General features: G+C 35.2%; 1 protein-coding gene across 1 annotated transcript; it reads right to left on the bottom strand.

The window, feature by feature from the left end:
• Positions 1 to 1,042: 1,042 nt before the first annotated feature.
• On the bottom strand, positions 1,043 to 25,136 carry LOC141522692 (scavenger receptor cysteine-rich domain-containing protein DMBT1-like). Its single transcript, XM_074236199.1, has 10 exons — positions 25,037 to 25,136; positions 19,303 to 19,450; positions 16,998 to 17,185; positions 14,128 to 14,154; positions 11,897 to 11,932; positions 11,358 to 11,508; positions 7,649 to 7,866; positions 5,465 to 5,637; positions 3,445 to 3,833; positions 1,043 to 1,343 (listed from the first exon to the last, which is right to left on the bottom strand). Exons 1-10 carry the CDS (start codon positions 25,134 to 25,136, stop codon positions 1,043 to 1,045), a joined length of 1,731 nt encoding a protein of 576 aa, XP_074092300.1.
• Between the last annotated feature and the right edge of the window lie 1,239 nt (positions 25,137 to 26,375).

A 26,375-nucleotide genomic window follows, 5' to 3' on the forward strand; every position in this document is an offset into this window, starting at 1 on the left:
TTTGATATTACACAGGCAAAACCTTTTCCTTTTCATCAAGAAATCTTGGGACTTATAGATATTACCTTAAAATTAGATAGATCTTTTAATATCAATGACAAATACCTGATTAAATAATTTGAAACTTCCTTTGAAGTTTCACAATTGAAAAAACAAACAATTTACAAGCAGCTGTTGAATCAAAAATATTTATTAAGCACATATCCTATGCCAGACATTGTGCTGATGAACGAAAGGAAAGACAAAAACACTCCTTATCCTAAAACACAATATAGTCTAATGGGGGAGACATGTAAATAACTATATGTACACACACACACACACACACATTTACATATAAAGAGAGAGTGATAGAGATGATGGATGGATGGATAGATAGATGATAGATAAATAAATAAATAGATAGGTAGATAATGACTGGCTGGCTGGATAGATGAATGAATACACGGATGGATGGATGGATGGATGGATGATAGATGATGGATGAATGATAGATTAATGGATAGATGATGGATATAGATTGATGAATGGATAGATAGAAGTGAGATGTGATGGATGGATGAGTGGGTGGACAGATGTATAGATAGATGATACAGAAATATACAAATTCATGGATGGCTGGGTAGATTGATGGATGGCTAGATAGATGTACAGATGATAGATTTATAGATAGATGGTGGATAGATGGATGAATGGATAGATAGAAAGACAGAAAGGTAACAGGATGTTATATAGAAAAATACATTTTAGATATGATAAATAAAGACACTTGCAGTTGAGGGGACAAGGAAAACCTTGTAAAAGATAAAGCTTGAGCTTAAGCTTATTGGAAACCAAAGAAACCAAGAGGCAAATGTGAAGGATAGAACACTCCAGGCTTGAAGGCAATATATGAAAAGTGAAGGGATTCAGAAGATGGAAGTTCATATGGGTGAGATGGCAAAGAAATCAGTGTTTCTGGATCATCATAAATTGTGGAGCAATGATTGTAAAAAAAGACTAGAAAGAGAGGAAGGGTCTAGGATTTTAAGTCATGAATAATTTACTCAATGACAGATGAGTTCCATTTACCAGCCTTTTTTCCCAGAGATGTTTCCCTCTTTAGACGAACTGGTCCTACCACAACATCCAAACTGTCCCACTTAGCGTATGTTTCTCTCTTAAATCTGAGTGTGCAGCCTTGTAGACACTGAGTGGCGGCATCATCTGCTCTGCATATGACCATTTGGCACCTCAGATAAACAGCATCATGCTGTTTAAGAAACATGAAGGCATTAAACTTGAGCTTGACAACATTTGGGTTTGGAGAAGAGTAAGCAGTGAATGTGGAGTCTTTCACACATCTGGAAAATAAAATTAAACTGATATATCTCTTCTGTTGGTATGAAATAAGGTGAAATATGATATAAAACTGTTTGGAACACAGTGTGACTTGATTTAGCAGGAGGAAAACTGTAATTATAGCAAGAGGTATAAATCTTAAATAAAGAGAAAACATAAAGGAAGATGAAAGCAAATAATAGGAAATACTCATTTCTAACTCCCCATTCCAAACTTCTAGTCATCTTGAAGTCACACAGTCTTTTTTGCTTCTTCCTCTGATAGTTCATCTATTATCATGCTTTCAAGTATTATATCTCTGTGTATGATCCCCATGACTCTTCCCAACTGACTTCAATTCTGAACTCCTTTCTATACATATTTCTAACTATCTCCTATTTTATCAACTTGGAAATCCTGCCATAACTTCAAAATCAACATGTATGAAGCTAAACTCAATTTTCACTAAAATTTAGCCCCTTCATAAGAATTTTGTTTTGGGTCATGAAACACCATTATTTCAATTATTCAAACTGAAACCCTTGCAATGATCTGCTGCCCTTTCCAACATAACTTGCACCCAATTTGTCAGCAAGTTATGCTGGGCCTTTGTGTCTCTTATTACATTACCATCACTACTATCCTGATTTCATTTAACCTTCACCATTTTACTCATTGACTATTGCTACTACTTCCAAATTGATCTCTGCCTCTCCTAATCCATTCTAGGGTAACACTGCAGTCATCTTTGTATAACATACCTTTCTACATGTCTCAAAAAATCTTCAGTGAGTCCTCATTCTAACTGAATAAAGTTCAAATATTTTAACCTTGTTTTCAAGGTCTTCCACAATATGCCTACAATCTGTTCACTTATTTCTAGATTTCATTAATCTCCTACGTAAAGTCTCCATTTGGTACAAAGCAATCCATTCAGTTTTACCTGGAAAGATCATGCACCCATCCTTTTGTATGTCTTCTATCATTCTTTTCCTACTTCCTGAAATACCATCTAATACCTACTTATAAAATCCTTGTGAAATTCCACCTACTCCATGGAACTTTTCCTAACTTCTTTTAGGATCTATCTCTCAAAAGACATAATTAACATTTATTAAGAATTTATTTGGTGTATAATTCTCTGAATTATTGCTTTATTTTATGTACTTCATCTCTTTTATGTGAAGATAATACTTCCCTAAAGCACAGAGACCATGACTTATACTTTTGTATAAGTTTGTATATTCTCTACAGGATACAAACATGTATACAAGGACAACAGTTAAGATCTCCAAAAAATATCAGTGAAGATGAAGATAATATATTCCTTAACTCTCTCAGGATCCAATCAATCTCCATGTCTCTAGCAGTTCTTTTTTAAAAAAGCTTTCCCATTCATTCCTTTCTCTTAATTTCCATGGCCTCTATCTCATGGATACTGCTACTTTTTAAACTGATCATTCTGACTCCTTTTCTTCAAATTTACATAGCACATTACTATCAGATTTATGTTTCTTTAATTTATTCTCTATTCAAAACCCTTGAAAAGGATGCCCATTGCTCCTAAACAAATATTCATCTGGTGAACATCTTAATAAATTTTATTTTAAAATTTTATGTTTTCAATAGTTGCCTTAGTGCTTACTTTCCTTTTTTGCTAATAAAGATTGAATTCAGATCACTAATTGTCAGAAATTCAAGAAGTGGATTTCTTAAGTACTCATGAAAGGCAATGTGAACTGAGTCTTGATGGCGTGAGAAAACTTGTAACTTAGTTTTCAGTTGACCTTAGCAAATTACTTCACTTCTCAAAATCTCATTTCCTTATCTGGAAATTGGGAGAAATATTTGTACTTCCTCTTTCACAGCTTTGTTATGAGGGAAATACTTAGTAAATGGAACATGCCATCTAAAAGTGAGCTGCTATCATTACTGCCAATTACTAACAGAGAATTTTTACAAGAATCAGGTTGACTAAATTTGTTCATTTTGCTTTTTAAATTGGTGCTAATATAGGGAGAAAACAGATAAATAGAATCCCCTGTGATTAAACTTCTCTTGATCACAATCTATAGGAAAGTAACAATTTTTTGAAAAAAATTAACTGTGAAGCAGAGATCTTACCCATGACGAATTAAATCGTAGGACACAGTTTTAAAATCATCAGCATAGGGAGAGGCCATACAAGTATCTACAGAAAGCACCAGATTTGGGTCAAAGTGGGTCAGCATGAGTTGAAAGAAAACATCCTGGTTGAGTTCTACATAGTGTGGGGATTCAATCACTGGATGTTCAAACAATGAGGATTTGTAAAATGAGGCTTTCAGGCCATAATGGCCATATTGATTCCTGTCAATATCAATGGAATCATCTGTCAAGTATTTGACTTCTACCATGACATTCTTATTCATTCTACAGGAGAGATGTAAACGGAAGTTCTTTAGTCTGGAAATGATTCTGCTGAATTGGTTTGTAGAAATCACATTGGAGTAGATGATGGTGCTATCTTCTTCCTTATCAAATCAAAGAATAAATCAAGGTTTTAGAAATTATATTCTATCAAAAGAGCTAAAAGCACAAAGTTATAATAATCCAAGATACAATCAGGCCCTCCTTAAAATCTGTAACTACTAACTGTGGCAAATTCAAGATCCTAACTTTGAACTTTAAATTCCTTCAGTCCACTCAAGTATTTCTTTTTTGTTTTCAGGTTTTTGCAAGGTGGATGGGGTAAAGTGGCTTGCCCAAGGCTACACAGATAGGTAATTATCAAGAGCCTGAGACTGGATTTGAACCCACGTACTCCTGACTCCAAGGCCGGTGCTTTATCCACTGCGCCACCTAGCTGCCCCTAAACTCAAGTATTTCTGATGACTATCACAGCAATGATGGCTCACTGTTGCCTTAAACCGGAATATCTCTGACTAAAAGAACTCATTCATCCCTTATCTTCTTTTGTCTGTTTCCTTTCTAGGTACTCTTCTTTCCTTCTGCTTCTACCTTTCCAGTCTGGGCTTTCCTTGAAGAGCTAACTAAGCAAGAAAAGATTGCTATGAGTATATTGGTAGGAGTTCAAAGGTCCTGATCTGGTTCTTTGTCAAAAATGGGTCGCCTGGGATGAAAAGTTGATGGCATGAAAGTCACTCTGCATGCCTATTGAAATAATGCATTTCAAGGTTCTACCCACCTTGGACAACTATAGTGAAAAAAAAGAGGAAGCATCCCATTTTTACCTTTAAGTATGATCTACATTTTTTCTATACTACTTTCACCTAAAGTTTAATCACTATGCAAGACTTTTCAGTTTTGAATATATAATATATATATATATATATACATAGAGAGATTGATCATATATATGTGTGTGTGTGTGTGTGTGTGTGTGTGTGTGTGTGTGTATTGCAATACCCTAATTAGATTTTCCTGAGACTAATGTTTAAATTAGCTTACATTGTTGCATTTTGTAGAGAAATCTTCACTGATGGGAGGGGGGATTATAACTGTGATACGAATGTACAGGGGCTCTTATAAGTGAGAGGGATGAATAATTCTCATCAAGGAAAGCTGAGAAGAGAAGAACAGTATTGGAAATGACATTGAATGTGGAATAGGGAATGCTAGGTCCTTTACCTAATTTACTAATACTGTGATCTTTGGCAAGATAGAATTTAGTGGAAAGAACATTGGAATTAGAGTTAGAAGACCTGAGATTGCATTTTTAGCTGTGATACTTTCTAATTATAAAATCTTAGACAAGTTGCTTAAGTTGTTTCAAGATCTAAAACTTATAACTGTTTAAATGGATGATACCTGTCTTATTTTTCCAACAGGATTGTTCCAAGAAAAGCTTTGTAAACCTTCTACTACTCCATAATTATAGGCTGTTAAGGAGTCCCTATCACTTCTGATGGTCTCTAGTTCTGTGGCTTGATTGTCCTGAGGCTTGATTATACTTGAGGCTCATGATTTCTTTTGTTTTATGCTTTTGCAAGGCAAATGGGGTTAAGTGGCTTGCCCAAGGCCACACAGCTAGGTAATTATTAAATATCTGAGACCAGATTTGAACCCAGGTACTGCGGACTCCAAGGCCGGCACTTTATCTACTACACCACATAGCCTCCCCTGGAGGCTCATGATTTCTTACCTGTATGACAGTTCCACAACCATTAAATGGGATACTGAAGATTATGTAGTTTGTGATGACTGCAGGCTCACAGGATGAATTGTGTAAAGATAAGTTCTCAGCACCATAACCTAGTGACTGTAGATATTGCTTGCTGACTGCCACATACATCTGATCTTCTGTGCATGAAAGTGCTAGAGGAGGAGAAAACTATTGCATTATTACACGAGTCTTGAATTTATTGCTTGCTTCCCATGTGATCTTTGCCAATTCATTTAACCTCTCTGAGCTTCGATGTCTACATTTGTCCAATGAGGATGGTAACATCCCTCTGACTTAAAGCATCTTTGGTGAGGATTAGTTGGGACCATGTGGGATTATAAAGAGAGGATACAAAGCACAAGTGAATAGAAATCTGGATTTGGAGTCAGAAGAACAAAATCTGAACTCTGGTTCTTCTAATTATGACTTGTTTGATCTTATGCTTTGTGACCTCTGTGGATCTTCATTTCTTCATCTGTCGAGTAAGGAATAGATAATTTCTACTTGAGTAGACATGAAGTAGTGAAAAGTGAACTAGACTTGGAGTCTTGGAAGGTCCCAGTTCAAATCCTGGTTGAGTTACTCAACTAACTGTATGACCCTGTACAGGTCATTTAACTTCTATTTGAGTGTTTCCCCATTTGAGAAATGAGGAGGTTAGACTCATTGACCTTAAGATCCCTTATAGGTTTTTAAATCTCTACTCCTATGTATTTGGCCAATATTTGATAAATATACACTGCCATAGATATATAAGGGAAAAAACCCACCAACAGGTATGATCAAACCAAATATAGAGATTATTGGACACCCACTGAGAATGGTTGACTTTAATGAGTTAAGGGTGGCTTAGATCATTGTTTAGAATCAGAAACATTTGATCTGATGAGCAAATTTTCTTATTCAGCATAGGCTGAAAACTCTGTCCCTAATGAGAAATACAAACTTTAATTCCACATCTGTTAGTAGTGCTAAGTTAGAAAAGGAAATTTCTACAAAGACAAGGAGTGGCTCCATTTGATTGAGCAATAGAAGAGAAATTTTGGTTGTAGTCTTCTAGTCCTGTATGAGGTACTAAATCCCCCAAAATACTTTATAAATCTGGATTTTGTCTATAAAGCCAACAATAGTCAGTTCAGAGATCCTTTGTGAGGACGAATTGGGAGCAGATGATTGCAATGACTTTGCTAGCATGGTTCCGAGGAAAGAATTGGTTTTTTTTCTCTGGTGAAGTACCAGCCCTCTGCTCAGTCTGACTACATTCTCCTAGTCAGACTCTACTGGTGAGTCATAATCCTCATCTGGGTTTATGAAAGAATTCACAAGAGCCCCAAAGGAATTTCTATCATGAAAGCATGAATAATCTGAGATTTCAATGGGATACATAATTCCAGATGTAGGAACTCCTTATCCTGTTTCATATCCAAATCAATATATACCTCAATAGATAAATTCTAGAGTTGCTATCATCTTTAAAATACACAAGGATCAGAGATTTACTTAAAGCACAAGTTAGAATCAGAATTAGCGTTTGAACCCAGGTCTTCATGATTCTTAAGGCCATCAATCTATATACTGAGCTGCCTACATGAATATGGTTACTGAAAACTACAAACGTTATATATTGTGTCAGAAAACCTGAGTTTCAATGATTTACTTATTTGTTGACTATGTCATCCTGGGCACATTACTATCTCTTCAGCTTTGAGCTGTAAATCATCTGTAAAATACAATAATAATTAACCATTACTAAAAAACCAGAATAATAACTCTTATGCTGACTACCTTAGGGAATTGTAAGGATCAAATGCGTTAATATTTGTAAAGAATTCCGTACCCTTAAAGTGTGCAAATACTCAGTTGTACTTCAACTATTACTTCTCTGAGTGGTTAATTTTTTTCCTCTCTTCTCTTTCCTTTCTCATCTACCACCAAATTCTTCTAAGAAAAAGAAAGACATACAATGCCAAGAATTTGGACTGAGCCTCCGATTGGTGAGCATTCCTCTAAACAAAGATAACAAGGCTAGATATGAACATGAATTATAAATAAGGTGGTTTTGTTTTGGTTTGTTGTTTTATCCCCCGGGACTTGGGCAACCTGAGATTGGTGGGATAGAGAAAAAGTAGTGTGAGGAGACATAAACATCTTTTGTTTTCTTGCCTGTGTCATTGTTATCCTGTGGAAAAGCAAAATAAGAAGCCTGGAATCCAGAATCAGTAACAAATGAGTCACTAGAAAATTGTACTTTCATCTTATTTGAAGGAGACAAAAATCTCTCACTGGAAGCATCACAGAAACGCCCCAACAGATCAGATGAGCTCTGGGATCCATCAAAGATGTCAACATGGCTCGAAGAACAGTTAAGGGAGTGTTCATCCCTGCGAAGTTGAAATTAAAATATAGTTTGTATCATCACTCAGGCATTTGGTACAGTCATATATTAGTGGACAGCTTTTTCAAGAGAAATTATGCTGTTGAGCCTGATGGTACATGATTATCATCCCTGCTACTGGGGGAAGCTGAGATTGGTAAAGGACTTGAGTTATGGAGTTTGGAACTGCTTTAAGGCTAAAGCTTGTCAGGTTGGTGGTAGTGGTGCTATCATAGGTGCTAAATTCTTTTGGATTTGTCACTTTTGCATAATAATGTCTGATATTTATATATTTTTCATATTAAAAGTTTTTTTACATAATTTGTCATGTATTCCTCAATAGCAACCTTTCAAAGTAATGATGTATATTCTTATACAACCATTTTACAGATGAACAATCTAAGTCTTAGAAAAAATTGGATGACTTTCCCAAGGTCTCATAGCCAGTGAGTGATAAAGACAGGATATTCAAAATGAAGACTTGAATTGAAGATGTCAAATTCAATGAACTTTCAACTAGACTCCAGATACTCCCCAAACCATGGTCACTGTAATGGAGAAGTGGGAGATTTTCCTTTACTCTACAGAGCAATAGTTATCAATTTTTTTTGTCTCTGGACTTCTTTATGTTAAAAAAATTATTGAGGATGCCAAAATATTTTGGTTCACTGGGTTATATTTCTGTCTATTTTCAATGTTGGAAATTTTTCTGTCTTGTTATTATCATGAAAGTAGTTTGACCTAGTGGTTTTCCTGATAGGTCTTAGGACTTTCCAAGAGTCCACATCTTGTGAATCTTTACCCAAGATAAATATTTATGTTCTTTGGTGCTAAGATCTTGAAAATATTGATTTATCTTTTTTATTTACCTTTTTAAAAATCTTTTTAAAATTTCATACAGCTATATAGGCCTATTTTGGGTTAAATCAAGATGTCAATAAAATGACTAATTGAAAATATAGTAACCCAGTAAGTTTCTTTTACATCATGTTGATACAATTGACTGATACTTATAACTGATGACTTAAAAAAGAAGTTACCTCCACTGATTCTTTGTAGATATAGAATACCAAGAATATGGAACACTGAATATAATGTAAGTTTTTTGATATACTAATTTTGCTGAACTTTTTTTCCTTTTCTGCTTTTTATTTTTATTATAAGAGTTGGTATTCTAAAAGGAATGGAAAATAAATATAGTGAGAAATAAGTGATGTGAAAAAAAATATTAATAAAAATATGCTTTGAAACAAATAATCAGATAACTTCAATATAAGGTAAAAGGCAAAGCAATGGAGCCCTCTTATCCCATAGGTAGAGAATTAGACCATTGTGATTATCTGCTAAAATTAAAACTACTGCTTACCTAAACTCATGCTCTAATTCTCTCAAATCCATGCTATTTAAACTGAAAAAAAACATTCACCAGACCAGAGATGAATGGTGAAGTTATACTTTCCCTGAGCTCAATACTCCTAGGGTCAAAAGTTTTACATTCCACCTCCTTCAGGATGAAGGTCCTAGGAATCTCATTCAGTATTCAAAAATCAAGGCCATAATAATTCTTATGGAGGTAAGGGCTCCAGTTTGGAACCTTTCCTGAGAGTCCCATTCAACCTTCTTCAGAAATTTTCAACCGTTATTAGTTTAGTTATTGTCTTAGAATTATTATGATCTTGATTTTTGAACTGAGTAAAATTTCTAGGAACTTTGAGATCCTTGGAGAGATGGAATGCAGAAGTATTATACTGAGGATTGAGCTCAGGGAGAATGTAACTTCTCATTCATCTCTGTTTTGCTGCATCATTTTTTTCAGTTAAATAGCATGCAGTGAGCCTGAGCAAGATAGTAGTTTTTAACTCTAGCACCAAATCACAATAGTCTCATTCTCTATAAGCCTTTGAAAGGAAAGGGTTTTTGCCTGGATCATTTATGTTTCCAAAATAAATTTTTATTGCTATTTTAGTTTTATCATCACATTTTCACTATATCTTTCTCCAACCCCTTTGAGAAAAGGGGGAAAAAAGTTCAGCAAAAATAATCAACATATTAAAAATCCACTTCTTCATAGAATTTTAGGAGGAATATGATATGATTAGCTATAATATTTATATCCTTGTTTAATGTATGCATAGGAAGGTTAAAAATCAAAGAACTAGGTGAAATCCAAGGGGAAAATCCTTATCAATGTGTTAATTATGATGGGTACCTTAGAGACAGCATATTAATGGCACACACTACCTAGCCACAATGGTGTCCAAAATTGCACCATTAGTTATCCCTTGCTTGAAAACTAAAATTGTCCTGTCAGAAAAATATGAAATCCCATTAGTATGTTAGCATTTCACTTAATTGCCTCACTTATAACCATTATGGGATATCACTGGAACTCAATTATCCTCTCTCTTTTTGATATGGTTAACTCAGAGAGAAGACTTTCTTTGACCTTGTTCCTCCAAGTCTTCATCACAGTCCATACTACCAAGCTGATAAATGGACAGTCTGGTAGCTAAACAATGACAAAGTTTTGTAGCTAATCTGAAATGCACATGAACACATCAGTAAAGCTGATATAAATAGAAACTCTTACTTTTGTAGAATTCAAAAGATTTCTTTGAGCTTGGTAGGGTTAGGGAGAGGAGAAGCTTCCTTTCTGTAACGGCTCTTCCTATAATTAAATATATTTATCTGTGGGGTTTTTTTTTGTATTATCAACTATAGTTTCTGTTGACCTGATCTGTAAATACAAGCTGCACAATTATTATGATTATGATTCTCATTGTTAGTATTTTATCACAACATCCTGACAGAAAGGCTAGAGTAAAAGAGACCATTACGCTGGGAGTGTACTTTCTGATCCCAGCTCTCCACTAACTGGTTTCATGACCTTCTGCAAACCACTTATGTCCAATAAAACAAGTGACTGTAGATTTAGGGCTAAAAGGAACTTCTTCTGAGGTCATTTGGCCCAATTCCTTCATTTCAAAGTGTAGGAATCCATGATCCAGAGAGGATAAATGATCTACCCAAGGTCACAGGCTATTATGTAACAAACACCAGAATTTGAAAAAGGTGCTCTGACTCAAAATCCAGTACTGTCCCATGTTGTCTCTCAAATGGAATTGTGCTAGATGACCTCTAAGGTTTCTTTCTAACTCTAACATTTTGTTAACCAGTGAAAGTGGGAATGGAGACACAAAGGGAATTAGAAATAAAGAACACTTCTACCAGCTTCACAGTTTTGCTGAAGGTTATAATTTCATATGACAGAAAGCAAATAAAATCTGATTTTTCCCATTTGGCCAATTTATTTCTTCCATAATAACACTAAAAAGAAATGGGACCTTCCACAAGAATAATCTATGACAATGAAATGCAAAATCCAACTTTCCAAATATGATAGAAATTAACACCCAAAAAACCAATTAACATTTTCCCTGGTTAAAGATGAATTGAGAATTTACTTCATATCAATAATCTAGTTCTCTTCTCACTTACCCAAATGTTTTCAGGGTAAGGCTTATGAGGTAGGTCTTTGGCACTTCAATCTCCCAGACACATTGTACTTTGTGTGGATAGTTTTTCAGATATGATGGACTAGAAAATGTCCCTTTTGGCTGGAGAAGTAGACCTCCACAATTTAGAGCAGCTACAAAGGCAGGGAAAGGATCAGTTGGTAATATAGTCAAGCTGAAAGAGTTAAGACACTTGGGTTTAAATTTTGATTCCATCTCTCTGCCTGTGACATCTTACATAAATTACCCCCTTGGAATCTTGTTTTCCTCATACATAAAAAGTTACTGTAAATAAAGCATTTTTTAAAAAATTAAATAAAATGAGAGCTGGAGTGTTCCAGAATAGTTATGAATCTCTAATCTATGCCTTTGTTTCAAATTCTGCTCCTAAGATCTCCATGACCTCCCATTCTTTCATTTATTTCTTACACAATTTTGACCAAAACAATACTTAGACTGCATTTGTTGTTTAGATGAACTGATAGAATATTGTTTATTAGAATCTTCAGGTGATTATTTTACCTCTATCACTGACCTCGTGGGTGACATCTACACAGTCTAAGATAAAGAAGAGCCAGGATTTAATCACTGTTAATCTGAATGATTTAGTCCAAATAATCATAAAATCCACAGAATATTAAAGCTAAAAGGCATCTTCTACCAATGAGTCCAACCTTCTCAATATAAAAAGAAAGGGAAAAATGAAATGATTAATATATAAGGTCACATAGCTGGTAAATGGTAAGGCTAAGAATTTAAATTCAGATCCCTTGTCTCCAAGGTGTTTCCATCACAATACTATGTAGTAAGTATAACAACACTGTCTATACTATACTGTACTATTCTATGCTATGTAAAATAATACTACCTTATTATGTACATCTATACATGCATAAATGCATTTACATATTATATATATACATATATATATATATATGGAGGGGGGAATCTATTTGGCCCTATGGATAGATTATCAGGCCTGGAGTCAGAAGGACTCATTTTCCTAAATTCAAATATGGCCTCAGAAACTTACTTGTTGTATAAGTCCACTAACCTGGTATTCTTAGTCCCTTGTCTGTAAAAAAATGAGGATGAGGAGGAAGTGTCAAACTACTTCAGTATCTTTGCCAAGAAAACCCCAAATGTGGTCCTAAAGCATTAGAGAAAACTGAATGACTCAACACAGACAGCAAAATATGCATATGAATATTATTATTTGTTGTTTTTCCTTTGTTCTCAAAGTAGACAATGACATCAGGGAGGTGATACCATGACATGCACGTGAGTGAGGGATGCTGTGCTAAGTCACCAGCCTCACTTTCTCCTCTGAAGCATCTAAATCTAGTGACCAGATACAGATCAAAATGACTGGAAATCGTCCTGAATGTGAGGCAATTAAGGTTTAATGTCACACAACTGGAAAGGGTTAAGTGTCTGAGATCAAATTTGAACTTGGTTCCTACTAACTTCAGGGCCAGTGCTCTATCCACTGCATCATCTATGTATACAATACATACATACATTTAAGGGTGGATGGATGGATGGATGGATGGATGGATGGATGGATGGATGGATGGATGGATGGATAAATAGATGGACATCACTTAAACTTACCAAAACATTTTCACATCTATTTAGCAGAGAAGCATTATGGAATAGTGAATAGAGAACTGTCCTTGGAAAACCTGAATTCAATACCTGCATGGTTACTGTAATCTAGGTAAGTCATTTAGCCTCCCAATAACCATAGATCTCTCCTTAAGACTCTTAAGTTGGAGAGCAGCATCAGTCTGCATTGGTTAAAGAATTTCTGTGTGGGGTCTTGCTACACAAATGAAATCACAGATATTTTTCAAATAAACTCATAGTTATTATGATTCCCATTTTATAAAGAAGGAAACTTAATTCCAGAGAAGTTAATAGCAATATCCAACATTTATAAAGTATTTTGAGATTTTCAAAATACCTTACATCCATTTTTCTCATTTGATTTTCACAGAAGCTCCATGAAGGAGGTACTGCAAGTCTTATTAGCTCCATTTTATAGATAAGGAGAGTGTAATTTTTATTTTATTAGTCATTCTTAATAATTTTATTATTCATTCTTTATTAGTCATTATTAATAACATGCCTAAGGCTACGAGTGAGGTATAGCTAGGCACAGCTAGGTGTTGCATTGAAGAGTGTACTGGGCCTGGAGTCAGGAAGACTCATTTTCCTGAGTTCTCTTTCCTGAGTTACTTTCGTCAGATCTTTCTACTGTTCATTCTTGGGCAAATCACTTAATCCTGTTTTTCTCAATTCTATCATCTGTAAAATGAGCTGGAGAAGGAAATGGTAAATCACTCCAGTGTCTTTGATGAATAAATAAATCACCAAATGGGGTCACAGAGAGACAGACATGACTGAAAAATTGCTAAACAACAATAACAAGGCTATCCAAGTAACCAATGGTTGAACCTCCCTAGAATCAGGGTTCTTTGAATCTCAAGACTGGCACCATACTGCCCTCTACTTATCCTATTTAATAGCACTGGATGTTAACTCTAAACTTGGAAAAGGGTGGGGGAAGAGGAGGCAGGAACTGAACCCAAGATGAAGCAACTAGAAAATAAAACAATATTGATAATACTGACTCTTATTATTGTATCTTCTGCTACCCTCTTTTCTTTGCTCACAGGGATCACTAAAAATTCACAAACAACTCCTTTAGTACAGCATGGTTTTGACCCAAGGAAAAAGGCATGACTTACTTGTTGGGATTGGGACTGATGTAGGAGCTGAAAGATCAGAACAACAGGAAAAGTCAATATTAGGCTTTAGATCATTCTTATTCATGAAAAATGTCAGTGAGCATTACACAGGATTTATAGACCTGAGAGTGTGGTAGGCTTGCCATGAGGAAAAACTTACATAGACAATGCTTATTTTTCCTTCATGTAACCAGATACTATACAAACCAAGTATCTGTTGAGATCATGCCTCATCTTTAAATTCCAGCATACCTGTCAGTGGCCTACTTTATTTCTTCTGGAGTCCCACTCCTTTCTCTCTTCTATGTTTGTTAATCTTCATTTTTCTCTCTTTGCTAGAAGCCATTATGAGTATTCACTAATTCCAAAGTTCTTTCATTTCTTCTATTCTACTTCCCAGGAGAATATCATGATTGATTCCATCTTCCTCAGATCATTAAGTCTTTTTTCTCTTAGGGCCTTTCTAATTCCATGTACCATTTGTAGACTGTATTCTCCCTGCTTCTAAACCCCAGATGTTCAATGAATATCTGGAAAGACCTCCTTCCCAATCTGTAGATTCAGTTAAATTCTGCAGATTTTGATTTGGCACCCCCAACATGCCAGACAATTATGCAAATATAAATAAATATAAATATATGTCCTCAAGAAGTTTAACTGTTGATTATGTAAATTATATTAAACACTGTATATCTGTCAATGGGATGTGGGTTAGTGAGAACTCAGGATGGAGACAAGGGAATAAAATCTTTTCCTCTACTTGGCATTTGGAAGAGAAAAAAGTCATCCCCATTTGAATAAGGTATATAATTGAGAATCCAGAACTTCTACCTCAAGCCATTATCCTCCCTATTAACATTTCATTTGCTTTTTTAAAACTAAGTCTCTAAGAGGGAATTGCACTTCCTCCACCAGAGGGAATTGCACTTCCTCCACCATCTCACCAAGTTTGAACTATTGTTGCTGTTTCACTAAGAAATTTTTCATCTCAAGGAAAAGGGCCAAATGAGCTCTCCAAAAAGTCCTATATATCTTCTTTCCATCATGTATAGATGAATATTTTGTACACTTATGTCTTTAAATTTATTAAAGGTACAAGAGGATGGAAAATGTTTTTGTTTTCTTGCTTAAAAAGTACTTAATAAATTTGTACACTATCAAAAAAAAAAATGTTTAACTGTGTCTTTTGCCTCCTGAATTGAAATTGAAGGGTTATATGAATTAGGTGAGTGGAATGATGTGAGAATCTATATAAGGTAAAGATTCATTGCCTGCAAGTGTCAACTGCATTGTGTATAATTCCATTGTTAGGAAAAAACTCATTAATTTGAAACTTGAAGGTCTCTTTGTCTTTTCAGAGTCATATTAGCAGAGATGTCCAAGAATGTGTTATAAAATGATAAACACAAAGGAGTGAGGTGGAAATTCAAAAACCAAGGGTAAATCTGGAAGAACTTCACTAATTTTGTATCAATTCAAGTTGGAATAATAGAAGTTCATTACATTTAGAGCAGGTTTGTAAAGAACTGAGAAAAGTGTGGGAAAGTAAATCTGGGATCATTCTGTCCCAGGAACATTTGACCCAATCTATTTTAAACGGTCCATCACACTTTTTGAATCACTTTAATCATTTGGAACTATTGCTTTTTATTAACACATATCTTCTCATGAAATGGAAATGAACTAACAAAAATAATAGTTGTTAGAATTTTATGATAAAGTGTCATTTCTATCTGGAAGGCAGAATTTTAAAAAATCAAATTCATCTACAAACATCCATTAAATTCTTACTATGAACAGGTTATCCTCAGTGCCTCAATTCACAGATATGAGACATTTTGGTTCAGATGTCAAGGAAAATTGGGTAAGAAGAAAGTATTGTAACCTTCCAAATCATATCTACCCTGACTATATATCAAAGCTTGGCTGTATAAGTCCATTGAATAAATATGGAGTTTATCTGATACACTTTTTAAACATGGAAGAAATTTACTAGATTGTAAGCCTCCTGAAGGCAGGAATGGTATCATCTTATGTCCTACTTCAAATAGCAAAACTCTCTCTATCACATTCCCAGCATGTGGCTATCCAATCTTTACCCAGAACTTTAACAGATGGGGGAATTCATTACTAAATAAGGAAATTCATTTGGGATCTAATTGTTGGTGAATCTATATATCAATACCAAGTTCTATTGTCAGTCACCTTTGCATATGTTTACTTTAGTTCACCAATTGCACCATAAAATCTTCATCTATAGTTTCAAGATCAGGCTGGTTCTATATCCCTCACATTGCTTAGCAGCTCACAGGTACTTGACAAATATTTTTTGAATTAATAATATATGCACCCTGTCCCACAAGACAGATTAGGATTTAGTAGTAATTTTTAGCTGCAGCATCTGCTATATTTGTGTGCATATGTGTACACATATTTACATGCATATACATATAGGTGTATATATATGTATGTATATATATATATATACACATAATATTCATGGATTCTAAAAGACTTATTCTATGGTTAGACATTTCCTTTTAATGAAATTATAAGAGTATATACAAACATCTAAATGGAGTATGAACCTGGGGGAAATCCAACAAGATTATAACACATCAAACATCTGGCTAGTAAAAAACACCTTAATATTGGACCAAATATTTTACTTTTCAATGTTGATAGTCCTATAGAAGTAGACTTTTTACCCTTCCCCTTCTTTTCAGACTGGGCCTTCAAAAACATCCCAACTAAATCCAGAATATCAATTGGTTGATATTTTGAATTATTCAACACAAAAATAAATGTGCTTCTCATGCAATAATGTTGTCCTAGGTGACAGGAGTCATCTGAACTTCACCAGCACTTACCCTCCAACTCAGCATAGTAGTAGCCATCAAACCAAGTAGTGGACTGGCTTGAATTTCTAGAGAACACAATGGTCATGATGTTTGAGGATGACTGGTATGTGAGGTAGAATCCATTGCATACTTTCCCCAAAGAACGGGAAGTTGGGGTCCCATCAAATACTTCAACATATTCAGTGGAACAGCTTAAACTGAATGTGAAAGTAAAAAAAAAAAGACAAGATTTATCTAATAGCTTTTTCCTAGAAAAGACACTTTCCCATCTCCTAGGAGACTGTAAGAAACATAACCAAACACCCTGAGTCCAATGACCAGGAAATAACAATATCCAAGCTACAGACCTAACGTCTAGAACAGGAACATCCAGTCCACAGACCTTATTAGTGTCACATTGCCAAGGTAGTCACAGGTGGGACTCTAAATTCAATAAATTAAGCAGCTTTTTAAGAGTGAATTAATTAACTGTTTGACCAAATATAGCCCATATATTATGTTATAACTATTCACATGACTGTTGGCAGGAAAAAAAGGTTCCTCACCCGTATCTAGAAGCACATCCAGGACAGATACAACTTGGAAACAATCCCGGGCTTGGAAACATCTCCTGCCTCCCTAGCAGCCTTAGTTACCAATAACCTAGAAAAGAAGTTCTGTTCTACCAAAGTCCTTGGCATTAGTAAGCGGTTCCACATCAAAATTGGATGTGTTTTTACAAAAGAGAAGTGGTGTACTAGGAGCCAGATCTGCTTTAGCTGGGGGGGGGGGGAGGAATTTGCTTATCAGGAGCAAATGAACCAATAAAAATCACAAGTCTGGCCCAAAACAAAACAGAACTTCCTTCATTATATTTTTAAAATGTGAGTTATTCATATTTTTTTTAAAAATTTATTTATTTGGTTGTTGCAAGGCAATGGGATTAAGGGACTTGCCCAAGGCCACACAGTTAGATAATTATTAAGTGTCTGAGGCCAGATTTGAACTCACTTCCTCCTGATTGCAGAGCCAGTGCTCTGTCCACTCTCCTCTTCTTCAATGTTTCTAAGAGTTTTTGATTCACCAATATGAGTATGCTCTCCTCAGTGCAGATATACAAAATGAGGTAATGGGCATTTCTTTCTAGGCACTGGAGACTTTAGAATCATAAAGTATTAGAGATGGAAGGAGCCCTCTGGGTCATCTAGAGCAATTCCTTGCCTAGAGGAGGAATTGATTATATCCAACTTCAAAATGAATATTTCTAGAAATGGAAAATTCATCCCTTCTCAAGACAGACCGTTCTTTGTTATTGTTCTCTGTAGCAAGTGAAAATCTACAGTACAGAATGAAATAAAACAAGCCAGGTTTCAGAATGTTGACTTGTAGAGTACTGTTATGCAAATGTAAATATCTCATAAACATTATTTTGAGGGGATTATAGGGCAAAGAAGAACTGTTTCAGAAAATCTGTTTATTCAACATCAACACATAATACAGAACAACACTGTTAAATAGACTTTGGTTTCACCTTGTCCTTCCATCATCAGTTGGTTCTTTTTTTTAAGGTTTTTTTCAAGGAAATGGGGTTAAGTGGCTTGCCCAAGGCCACACAGCTAGGTAATTATTAAGTGTCTGATGCTGGATTTGAACTCAGGTACTCCTGACTCCAGGGCCGGTGCTCTATACACTGTGCCACCTAGGTGCCCCATCAGTTGATTCTTGATTTCCCTTTTCACCAACTCACATATCCTCTTATGCTTTGAATTACTTCCTGCTACCTCTCATTAGCTATCCCTTGCACTGTCTCCTCTTTCCCTGAATCCATTTTCTGAACTTACATTATTTTAACCAAATGAGGGCAGTATGGTATGGTAAAAAGAAAACTGGTTTTGGATTTGGGACAGGGAAACCTTATTATCATTATGACCAAAGACAAGTCACTTGAAAATATCAATTTCCACTTCTATTAAATGGACTAATGACACTTTCCTAAAATACCTTGTATGATTGTTGTGAGGAAATCACAACTTTAAGGCACTATTTAAATGAATGTAATTGTGCAACACCTTAACTTCAATCAAAATGCACAAGTCTCTGGAAAGTATTAGAGATTTCAGTCCCATAGCAGGCCATGGGGAGGTTGAGAGACTCCCTCAACTCATATCATCCAGACAGCTACTTATTCCTTGCCCATCTCCTGGTCCTGCAAATGAGAGAGCAGACAGTTGACTCTAATATCAGTGATTAATAGAATGTAATAAACTAGTTCTGCTTTTCTCAATATTGGAAGTATAAGAACAGCTGCTACAAAAATGAAATTCCTAGTAATTACTTGAGGTGAGGAAAAGCCAATGAGACTCGATGAGAGAGTGATGCTTGGATGGACCAGATACACTTGAGAGGCACTGAGTGTGTGGGTCCCTTGGGGCTGGAGAACATCCCTGAAGACTTTGTGAGAAGACCGCCACAGCCATGTGATGCTAAAAACCAAGCAAAAAGATTAGGAGGTGATAGAAGATAGATGTTGGGACTGTATATGTGACATACATTGGAAATATTTTGTTTCCCAGTATTGTTCAGGATAACTTCAAGAATTGAGGCATCTTTTCAAATATGAGGTTAAAAAAGAATCACATTATGAGGAAGTGAATGTCAATTCCATGAAAAATGCTCCAGATGACCAATAATAACATTTAAATTAAACCAAATCTAAGGTCTCAGGTGCTAAGTCTAGGGTGCTGGGGATATAAAAAAAGGTAAGACACATTGCCTGTCCTGAAGGAGCAAATAATTTCATGGAAGAGACAACCAGACAAACATGCAAAGAAAAAAACCCAACTTATGTACAGAATAAATAGGAAATTATTAAGAGAGAGAGGGGTTTGAATTGAGGGGTTGAAAAAGATTTACTGAAGAAGATTATATTTTAGTTATAACTTTAGGTTTGAAGCTATGATGGTGGAAATGAGGAGAGAAGAGTCTTCCCAGGGCTGAACTATAGATACTTCTTTCAAGATAATGGCAAATGTTAGACCATCAGGGAGAAGTAACCTTTTGGGCAAAAGATAGCCTTTTCTATTTTCAACCCACCAAAAAGGGGGTTCTATAACCTTATTTAAATATAGCTGTATTCAATTGTCATCAGCTAGGCTTTCCTTATGTCACATCTAAAATCTTCAGATTGTAAATTTTATCTATATCTTGCTCTTATCTATGTCTTCACATTCTTTTTTTTTTTAGATTTTTTTTACAAGGCAATGGGGTTAAGTGGCTTGCCCAAGGCCACACAGCTAGGTAATTATTAAATGTCTGAGGCCGGATTTGAACTCAGGTACTCCTGACACCAGGGCTGATGTTCTATCCACTGAGCCTCCTAGCTGCCCCTTGTCTTCACATTCTTAGAGATCATTATGAATGTCACTTCTCTCTGAGCTTTTGCTCATCAGCTCTTTATGAGGCAAGATCTCCTAGATACACCAAAATCAATCTTCCAAAGAGTTAAAAGGGAGAAAAGTTTATCTTGGCCCTTTTCAGCAGAGTTTGGGAGACTCAACTATACTAGGGACAGTCCACACCTAAAACTAGGGATAACATCTTCCAGAAAAGTAGAATATGAGATAAGAAAGGAACCATTTCATGAAACATCATCGAACACCAAACATTGAGCACCAAGTAAAGTGAGGCCACAGTCATCTAATGTAGAGGGACCCCCATATTAGCTTTCAACACCTAGCCCAGCATGAAAGGCATATTTCTCTAAGAAGATAATTTCAACTATACACAATTCTATTGTGAAAAGGCTTGCATAAGACATGAAAACAAAAATATGGTGCCCAAGAGAGCTGAGCTGAAGCTTACCATTTCTTGTTGTCTCTAATGAGACAGTCCACACAATAATACCTGTTGATGGAAACAAATGGAAATTAGCTATCATTTTATGATTTATAGGTTTTAGAAATCCAAGTCTATTAAGTCTATAAATCTATATGGGAAGAAATCACACTTTTATAATTGGGAAGAGTCCAGATGTGAAAGAAAGGGGAAGCTAAGTGGTCACTGAATAAGACACTGGCCCTATAGTCAGGAAGAACTAAGGTCAAATCTGGTATCAAACACCTATTAGCTGTGTGACCTGAAGCAAGTCGCATAATTCTATTTGCCTCAGTTTTCTTATCTGTTAAATGAGCCAGAGAAGGAAATGGCAAACCACTCCAATATCTTTGCAAAGAAAACCCCAAATGGGGTATCAAATAATCATAAATGACTAAACTACTACTGAATAACAATATCTGAGGGAAATTTATATTCTATTTTTCATTTTCAGAGAAAATGATAAAAACCACTTTAAAAGGTTAGCATTTTTCTCTCTCTAGGGTTTTAGGGAATCAGAATTATTTATTAATCTTAGCATTATCCTAACTCATGCTCTTTGCATTGTCCTGACATAATTTGGTGGGGCATTTCTGTTCTATAGTATTGATTTCATAGATCACAAAACACCCAGAGTTAGAAAGGACTTTGACCATCAAATCCAACTCCCATGTAAATAAGGATTCTCTCAATGATATCCTCAAGAAGTAGTCATCCAACCTTTGCTTGGTGATAAGGAAATCAATTCCCTCTAGAGGCAGATCATTTCACTTTTGGATAGCTCTCTTATAGGACGTTTTTCTTTATATTGAACTGGAATTGGTTCCTTTTCAGTTTCTTCCCAGTACTCTAATTCTTTCTCGGACTAAGGAGACCAATTTAAACACCCTTTCATGTGATATACCTTAAACATTTGAAGACAAGTTTCAAATACCCTCAAAATATCTTTTCTCCATCTCCTTTAACCTGTCCTCAGATAAAATGATCTTGAGGTCCTTCTCTATGCTAGTTTGCCCTCCTCTAGATATTCACCAGTAAATAATGGCATTTTGTTCCCCTATCTTCCAGGTTGGAAGTGAAAGGACCACTTACAGAGTCATCCGACTCCTGATAATTACATGAGCTTAGTTCTAATCCTGACCAAAATGCCCTTCTTGAGGTATCCTGCTGGTCCCCAGATCCTAGGGGGTCTCCAGTGAAGACAACCTAATTGACTTTAGACCATTGTAGTTCAGATCTCCAAAATGGATGAGATTTGACAGTCTCAGACTCCTTAGTTGCAAGGATTATAGACATCTACCACTGCACCCAGATCATTGTCTTTCTCAAAATGGCAGTCCCAGAGCAAAATTTATTACTCTTGATGTCACTAAACCACAGCAGAATTGAGTGGGTCTGATGATTTGAACTCATTCCGAGCAGTGTTATTTCTTTCTCCTTACTTTTGTGTTAGACATTTCTGTTCTGTCTTTCCTAGTCAATTATCATTTACTTTAGTAGAGAAGACAAGAGAAAAATATAAATTTAGCAGGACTGATAAATGAAAAAAGTGAAATAATTTGTGAAAATGTTTTGCATATGAATATAATTTTCTAAAAAAATTGTCATCATTTAGTTTCATGGCACAACCCACTCCTTTCTCCAACTAAGCAGGCACAATGAAATAAATTTAGTTTCCCTTTAAGAAACATCATTCTGACCTCTAATTAATAATGCACTGACTTTGATAGCCCTAGATTTACTTTGTCATAGATCAATACAGATAATAATAGTTTAGGTTTAGCAACCTGCTTTTTTGTATGTTATCTCATGCATCTTTACAAAGGCCAGTTCACTGAATAATAAAATACAAAGCACATTGAATTAATCTGAATGATAACCAAGGGCAATTTGATATTAAGTTCTTTGTTTTAAGGCTTAGGAATCAAGTTCCTTTTTATTCTAGTGTCTGTAAGGTAAATAGAGAAGTCCTGTTTTTGTTACCTTCTCCATCACACTCAGTATATATTGTTTATCCTATCAGTCAAAAAAAGAATAAATGTTCCAAATAGCAAATCCAAAAAAATGTCAAATGTATTTATGCCTACAGCAATACTCTCCAATTTCCCTTAATCTCTAACTTCAATATGCCAGTGATTTCATTGATTGGGATTTCATGTTTTAATTAGTGATGGGTTTCTGGGAATGAATAGGATTAGAGAATAACTAGAACAAAGAGGACACCATTCTCCAATGCTATGATTCAGTAACCAGACTTGAACAGTTGTAGAGTAAGTTGCTTCTCCTCATTTTCTGTTTATATATAGAATATATTCTGAAGACCTCATAATAAGTTGTGAGGTTCAAATGAGATGTTATTAAGTCATTTAATTTGAGTTATGTCCAGCTCTTCATGACCTCATTTGAGGCTTTCTTGTCAAAGATACTACAGTGATTTGCCATTTTCTTCTCTCAGTTCATTTTACAGATAAAGAACTGAGTCAAACAGTGTTAAGTGACTTGTCCTGGGTTGCACAGCTAGATGTCTGAGGCTGGATTTGAACTCAGGTTGTTCTGAGTCCAAGGCTGGCACCCCTTCCACTGTACCACCTTCCTGCCCTCAAATAAGATGACACTGTAGAAAATTCTCAAGTGGATTTCTATGAAAAAAATGTTTTTTTTAGATACCAGCAGTAATGATTATGGGATACTCAAGAAATACAAGGTTTAATACAAATAATTTGAGACAATTACAACAAGAATCAGAAATCCTCTACCTAGCATTTTTAATGTGGCAGAGATTTGGTGAACAATGGTTGATTTGAATAGATTTAGTATAATTTTCTTCTTAGAAGAGTTCTCTTGCATGTTCTCTCTTGTGTTCCCTGAGTGTCTGACTCCTTCTTTGTCTCTTTTTTCTCTTTCTCTTTTGGATCAACTTTTCTAGTGAAACAAACTGAATCTACAAAATACAGAATATAATCTTGAGTCCCTTGAGACATTTAATAACTTTCTCCAAGAACAGGAGCCTGACAGCAAGCCTAGATGTTTTCTCAACATTCATTCAAGGGTTTGGTCATCCATATGTGCATAGTGCATTTTCTAGGTCCTTTTAAGTTTATCCAGAAACTAGAAAGACAGCACAATCAATGTAGTACAAGACCTCTGCATTTGGGGTTAGTGGATCTGTGTTCGAATCCTAGCTCTGGAATTTATTAACTTTTTGAACTTGCACCATTTATGTAATCTTTCTAAATCTCATTTTCTTCATTTGTAAAATAATGACAAAAACACTTGTACTACCAACTCCCAGGATGGTACTATGTGGGAAATATTTTGTAAGCCTAAAAATGCTTTAGAAATATTATTTCTTATTATAAACAAGCCTTAAGTGGTAGGAGGAACTACAACAAACCCCCTGCCCTGCCCTGTGATATCAAATGTTTGTCACCCATGGGATAAAGTTTCCCATCTTTCATCAGATTGAAAAACGGGTCCTATCACACTTTTCCCACCCCCTTTCCAAATATCTAAATACCTATGGAGTAGAGGTGTCATGCTCCCAGCCCACATGTTTTATGAGCCAGCAAAATACTTGATCACAGCCCAAACCTGATTAAAATTTAAATGGAAAATATTTCACAAAATAAATAACTGATATATATATATATATATATATATATATGAAACATAATCGACATTTTGGTAATTTTAGCTTTTCTAAGTCACTATCTGGCTTGCTGAGATCCATTTCTATTTTAGTTTGACATCACTGATGTGGAGCATGTATGAAATAGAGTACCACTAGATCGCTCAAAAGGGGAATGTTTGTCCTGACTTCTATAGATGACCTTCCAAATTCAATTTATCTTTGACACTAGGTATACAAAAGTATGTTGTATGTTGGAGTAGATCATGCAAGCACAGAATATCAGAGCTGAAATTAGGTTATGTAGTCCAATCCATACCTGGACAAAAATATAGTATCGCCAACAATTACTTAAGGACCTCCATTACAGAAGTCCCACTACCCACCAAGTCAGCCTATTTCTTTTTTGGATAGTTTTAACTATTGGGGAGTTCTTATCTACATTAACTCTAAATCTGTTTCTTGTAAGCAACCTAAAGAAAAGTTATATAGGTGAGATCTTCTAACCTTCAGCCAGCATATTAAAAAAATCAGAAACTAAAAGAAAGAAATAACAGCTAGAACATACCTGCACTCAATAGGAGGGTCCAGATGAAGCCCACTAATCTTTCCATTCTAAACAAAGAACTTGCCAGCCCAGTCTGAGGAGTGATCATTGGAATATGCATGCTGAGAGCTATATAGTGACATAACCTGAAATACGATCTTTTCTTTATCACTGGGGAAAAGAAAATATAAACTCTTCATAAAATGAGTTCAATGAGCTGCCATGGTATTCCTGAAGGCAGTAATAGCAATATCTCTTCTATATTCCGTAACCTGTCTCAGTGAATCTTTTCACGTGAATTGTGAAATAAAGGGCCATTTCCTTCTCTTTTCCTCCATTTGTGGTCAGGAAAGAGGAGAGGTAAACTTCTGAAAAGTGAGAAACCAGGCTGATAACAATTGTTTGCATAGCTCTTGACTTGTAAAGAATTCTCACCTATCTAGTATTAGCAAAACTTCTTACACAGACATGAGCTTCTATGACATTTATATTTCCTGATGGCTATGAAGTTAGATCTTTAAGGTTTGGTAATAATTCAGAGATAATACCATGTTGCTCATACTTTTACAAATCTTCCTCTGAGAATAAGAAGATAAATATATTAATTATTGCAGAATAAAAATACCCTAATCACATTGGAAAATTATTAGTAGAAATACAAGCATAAAAATTCTTATACATTCAAATTCACTTTAACTAAACCTGATGACCATTTTGGATTAGGAACTTAAATACTTTCTCATGGAAAATGGTAGACATTCTAGGCAGATGCTTACACAAGGGAGATGAATAGGGATAAGATTCATCACAGTAGGGAAAACCAAGCACACAGAAATATAATTCTAGCAGTGAAAGCACCTGTGGAAATATAAGAAGAAATATAAGCTATCAACAGCCTTATGGAAAATATCCAGATCACTAATGATAAAAGCAATGAAAATTTAAATAACTCTAAGTTTTCATCTATCCATTTTATTGACAAAAATATGAAAAGAAGAAAAACTGTAAATTATTGGAGAGATTATGGAAAGACAGGCAAACTATAATACTACTGAATTGGTCCATTCTAAAAAACATTTCATAGCTATGCTAAAAAAAAGACTAAACTCTGCATACTCTTTTATTCAGAAATGCTAAGTGTATAAATATATTCAACTCTTTGCAGAAGCACTTCCTTCCTATCAAATTACTGGAAACAAAGTGGGGAGAAATCATTTGCAGAATGGATAAATACAATATGGCATAGTGTATGGGATATGACTATTCTATTAATAAATGATTGAACACTGGGTGTGGTAACCCTCAGTTATAATCCCTGTCACTGAAGAGGCTTAGGCTGATAAATCTTGAACTCAGTAGC

The sequence above is a fragment of the Macrotis lagotis genome, chromosome 4 (assembly GCF_037893015.1).
Source record: "Macrotis lagotis isolate mMagLag1 chromosome 4, bilby.v1.9.chrom.fasta, whole genome shotgun sequence".
Taxonomy (NCBI): Eukaryota; Metazoa; Chordata; class Mammalia; order Peramelemorphia; family Peramelidae; genus Macrotis; species Macrotis lagotis.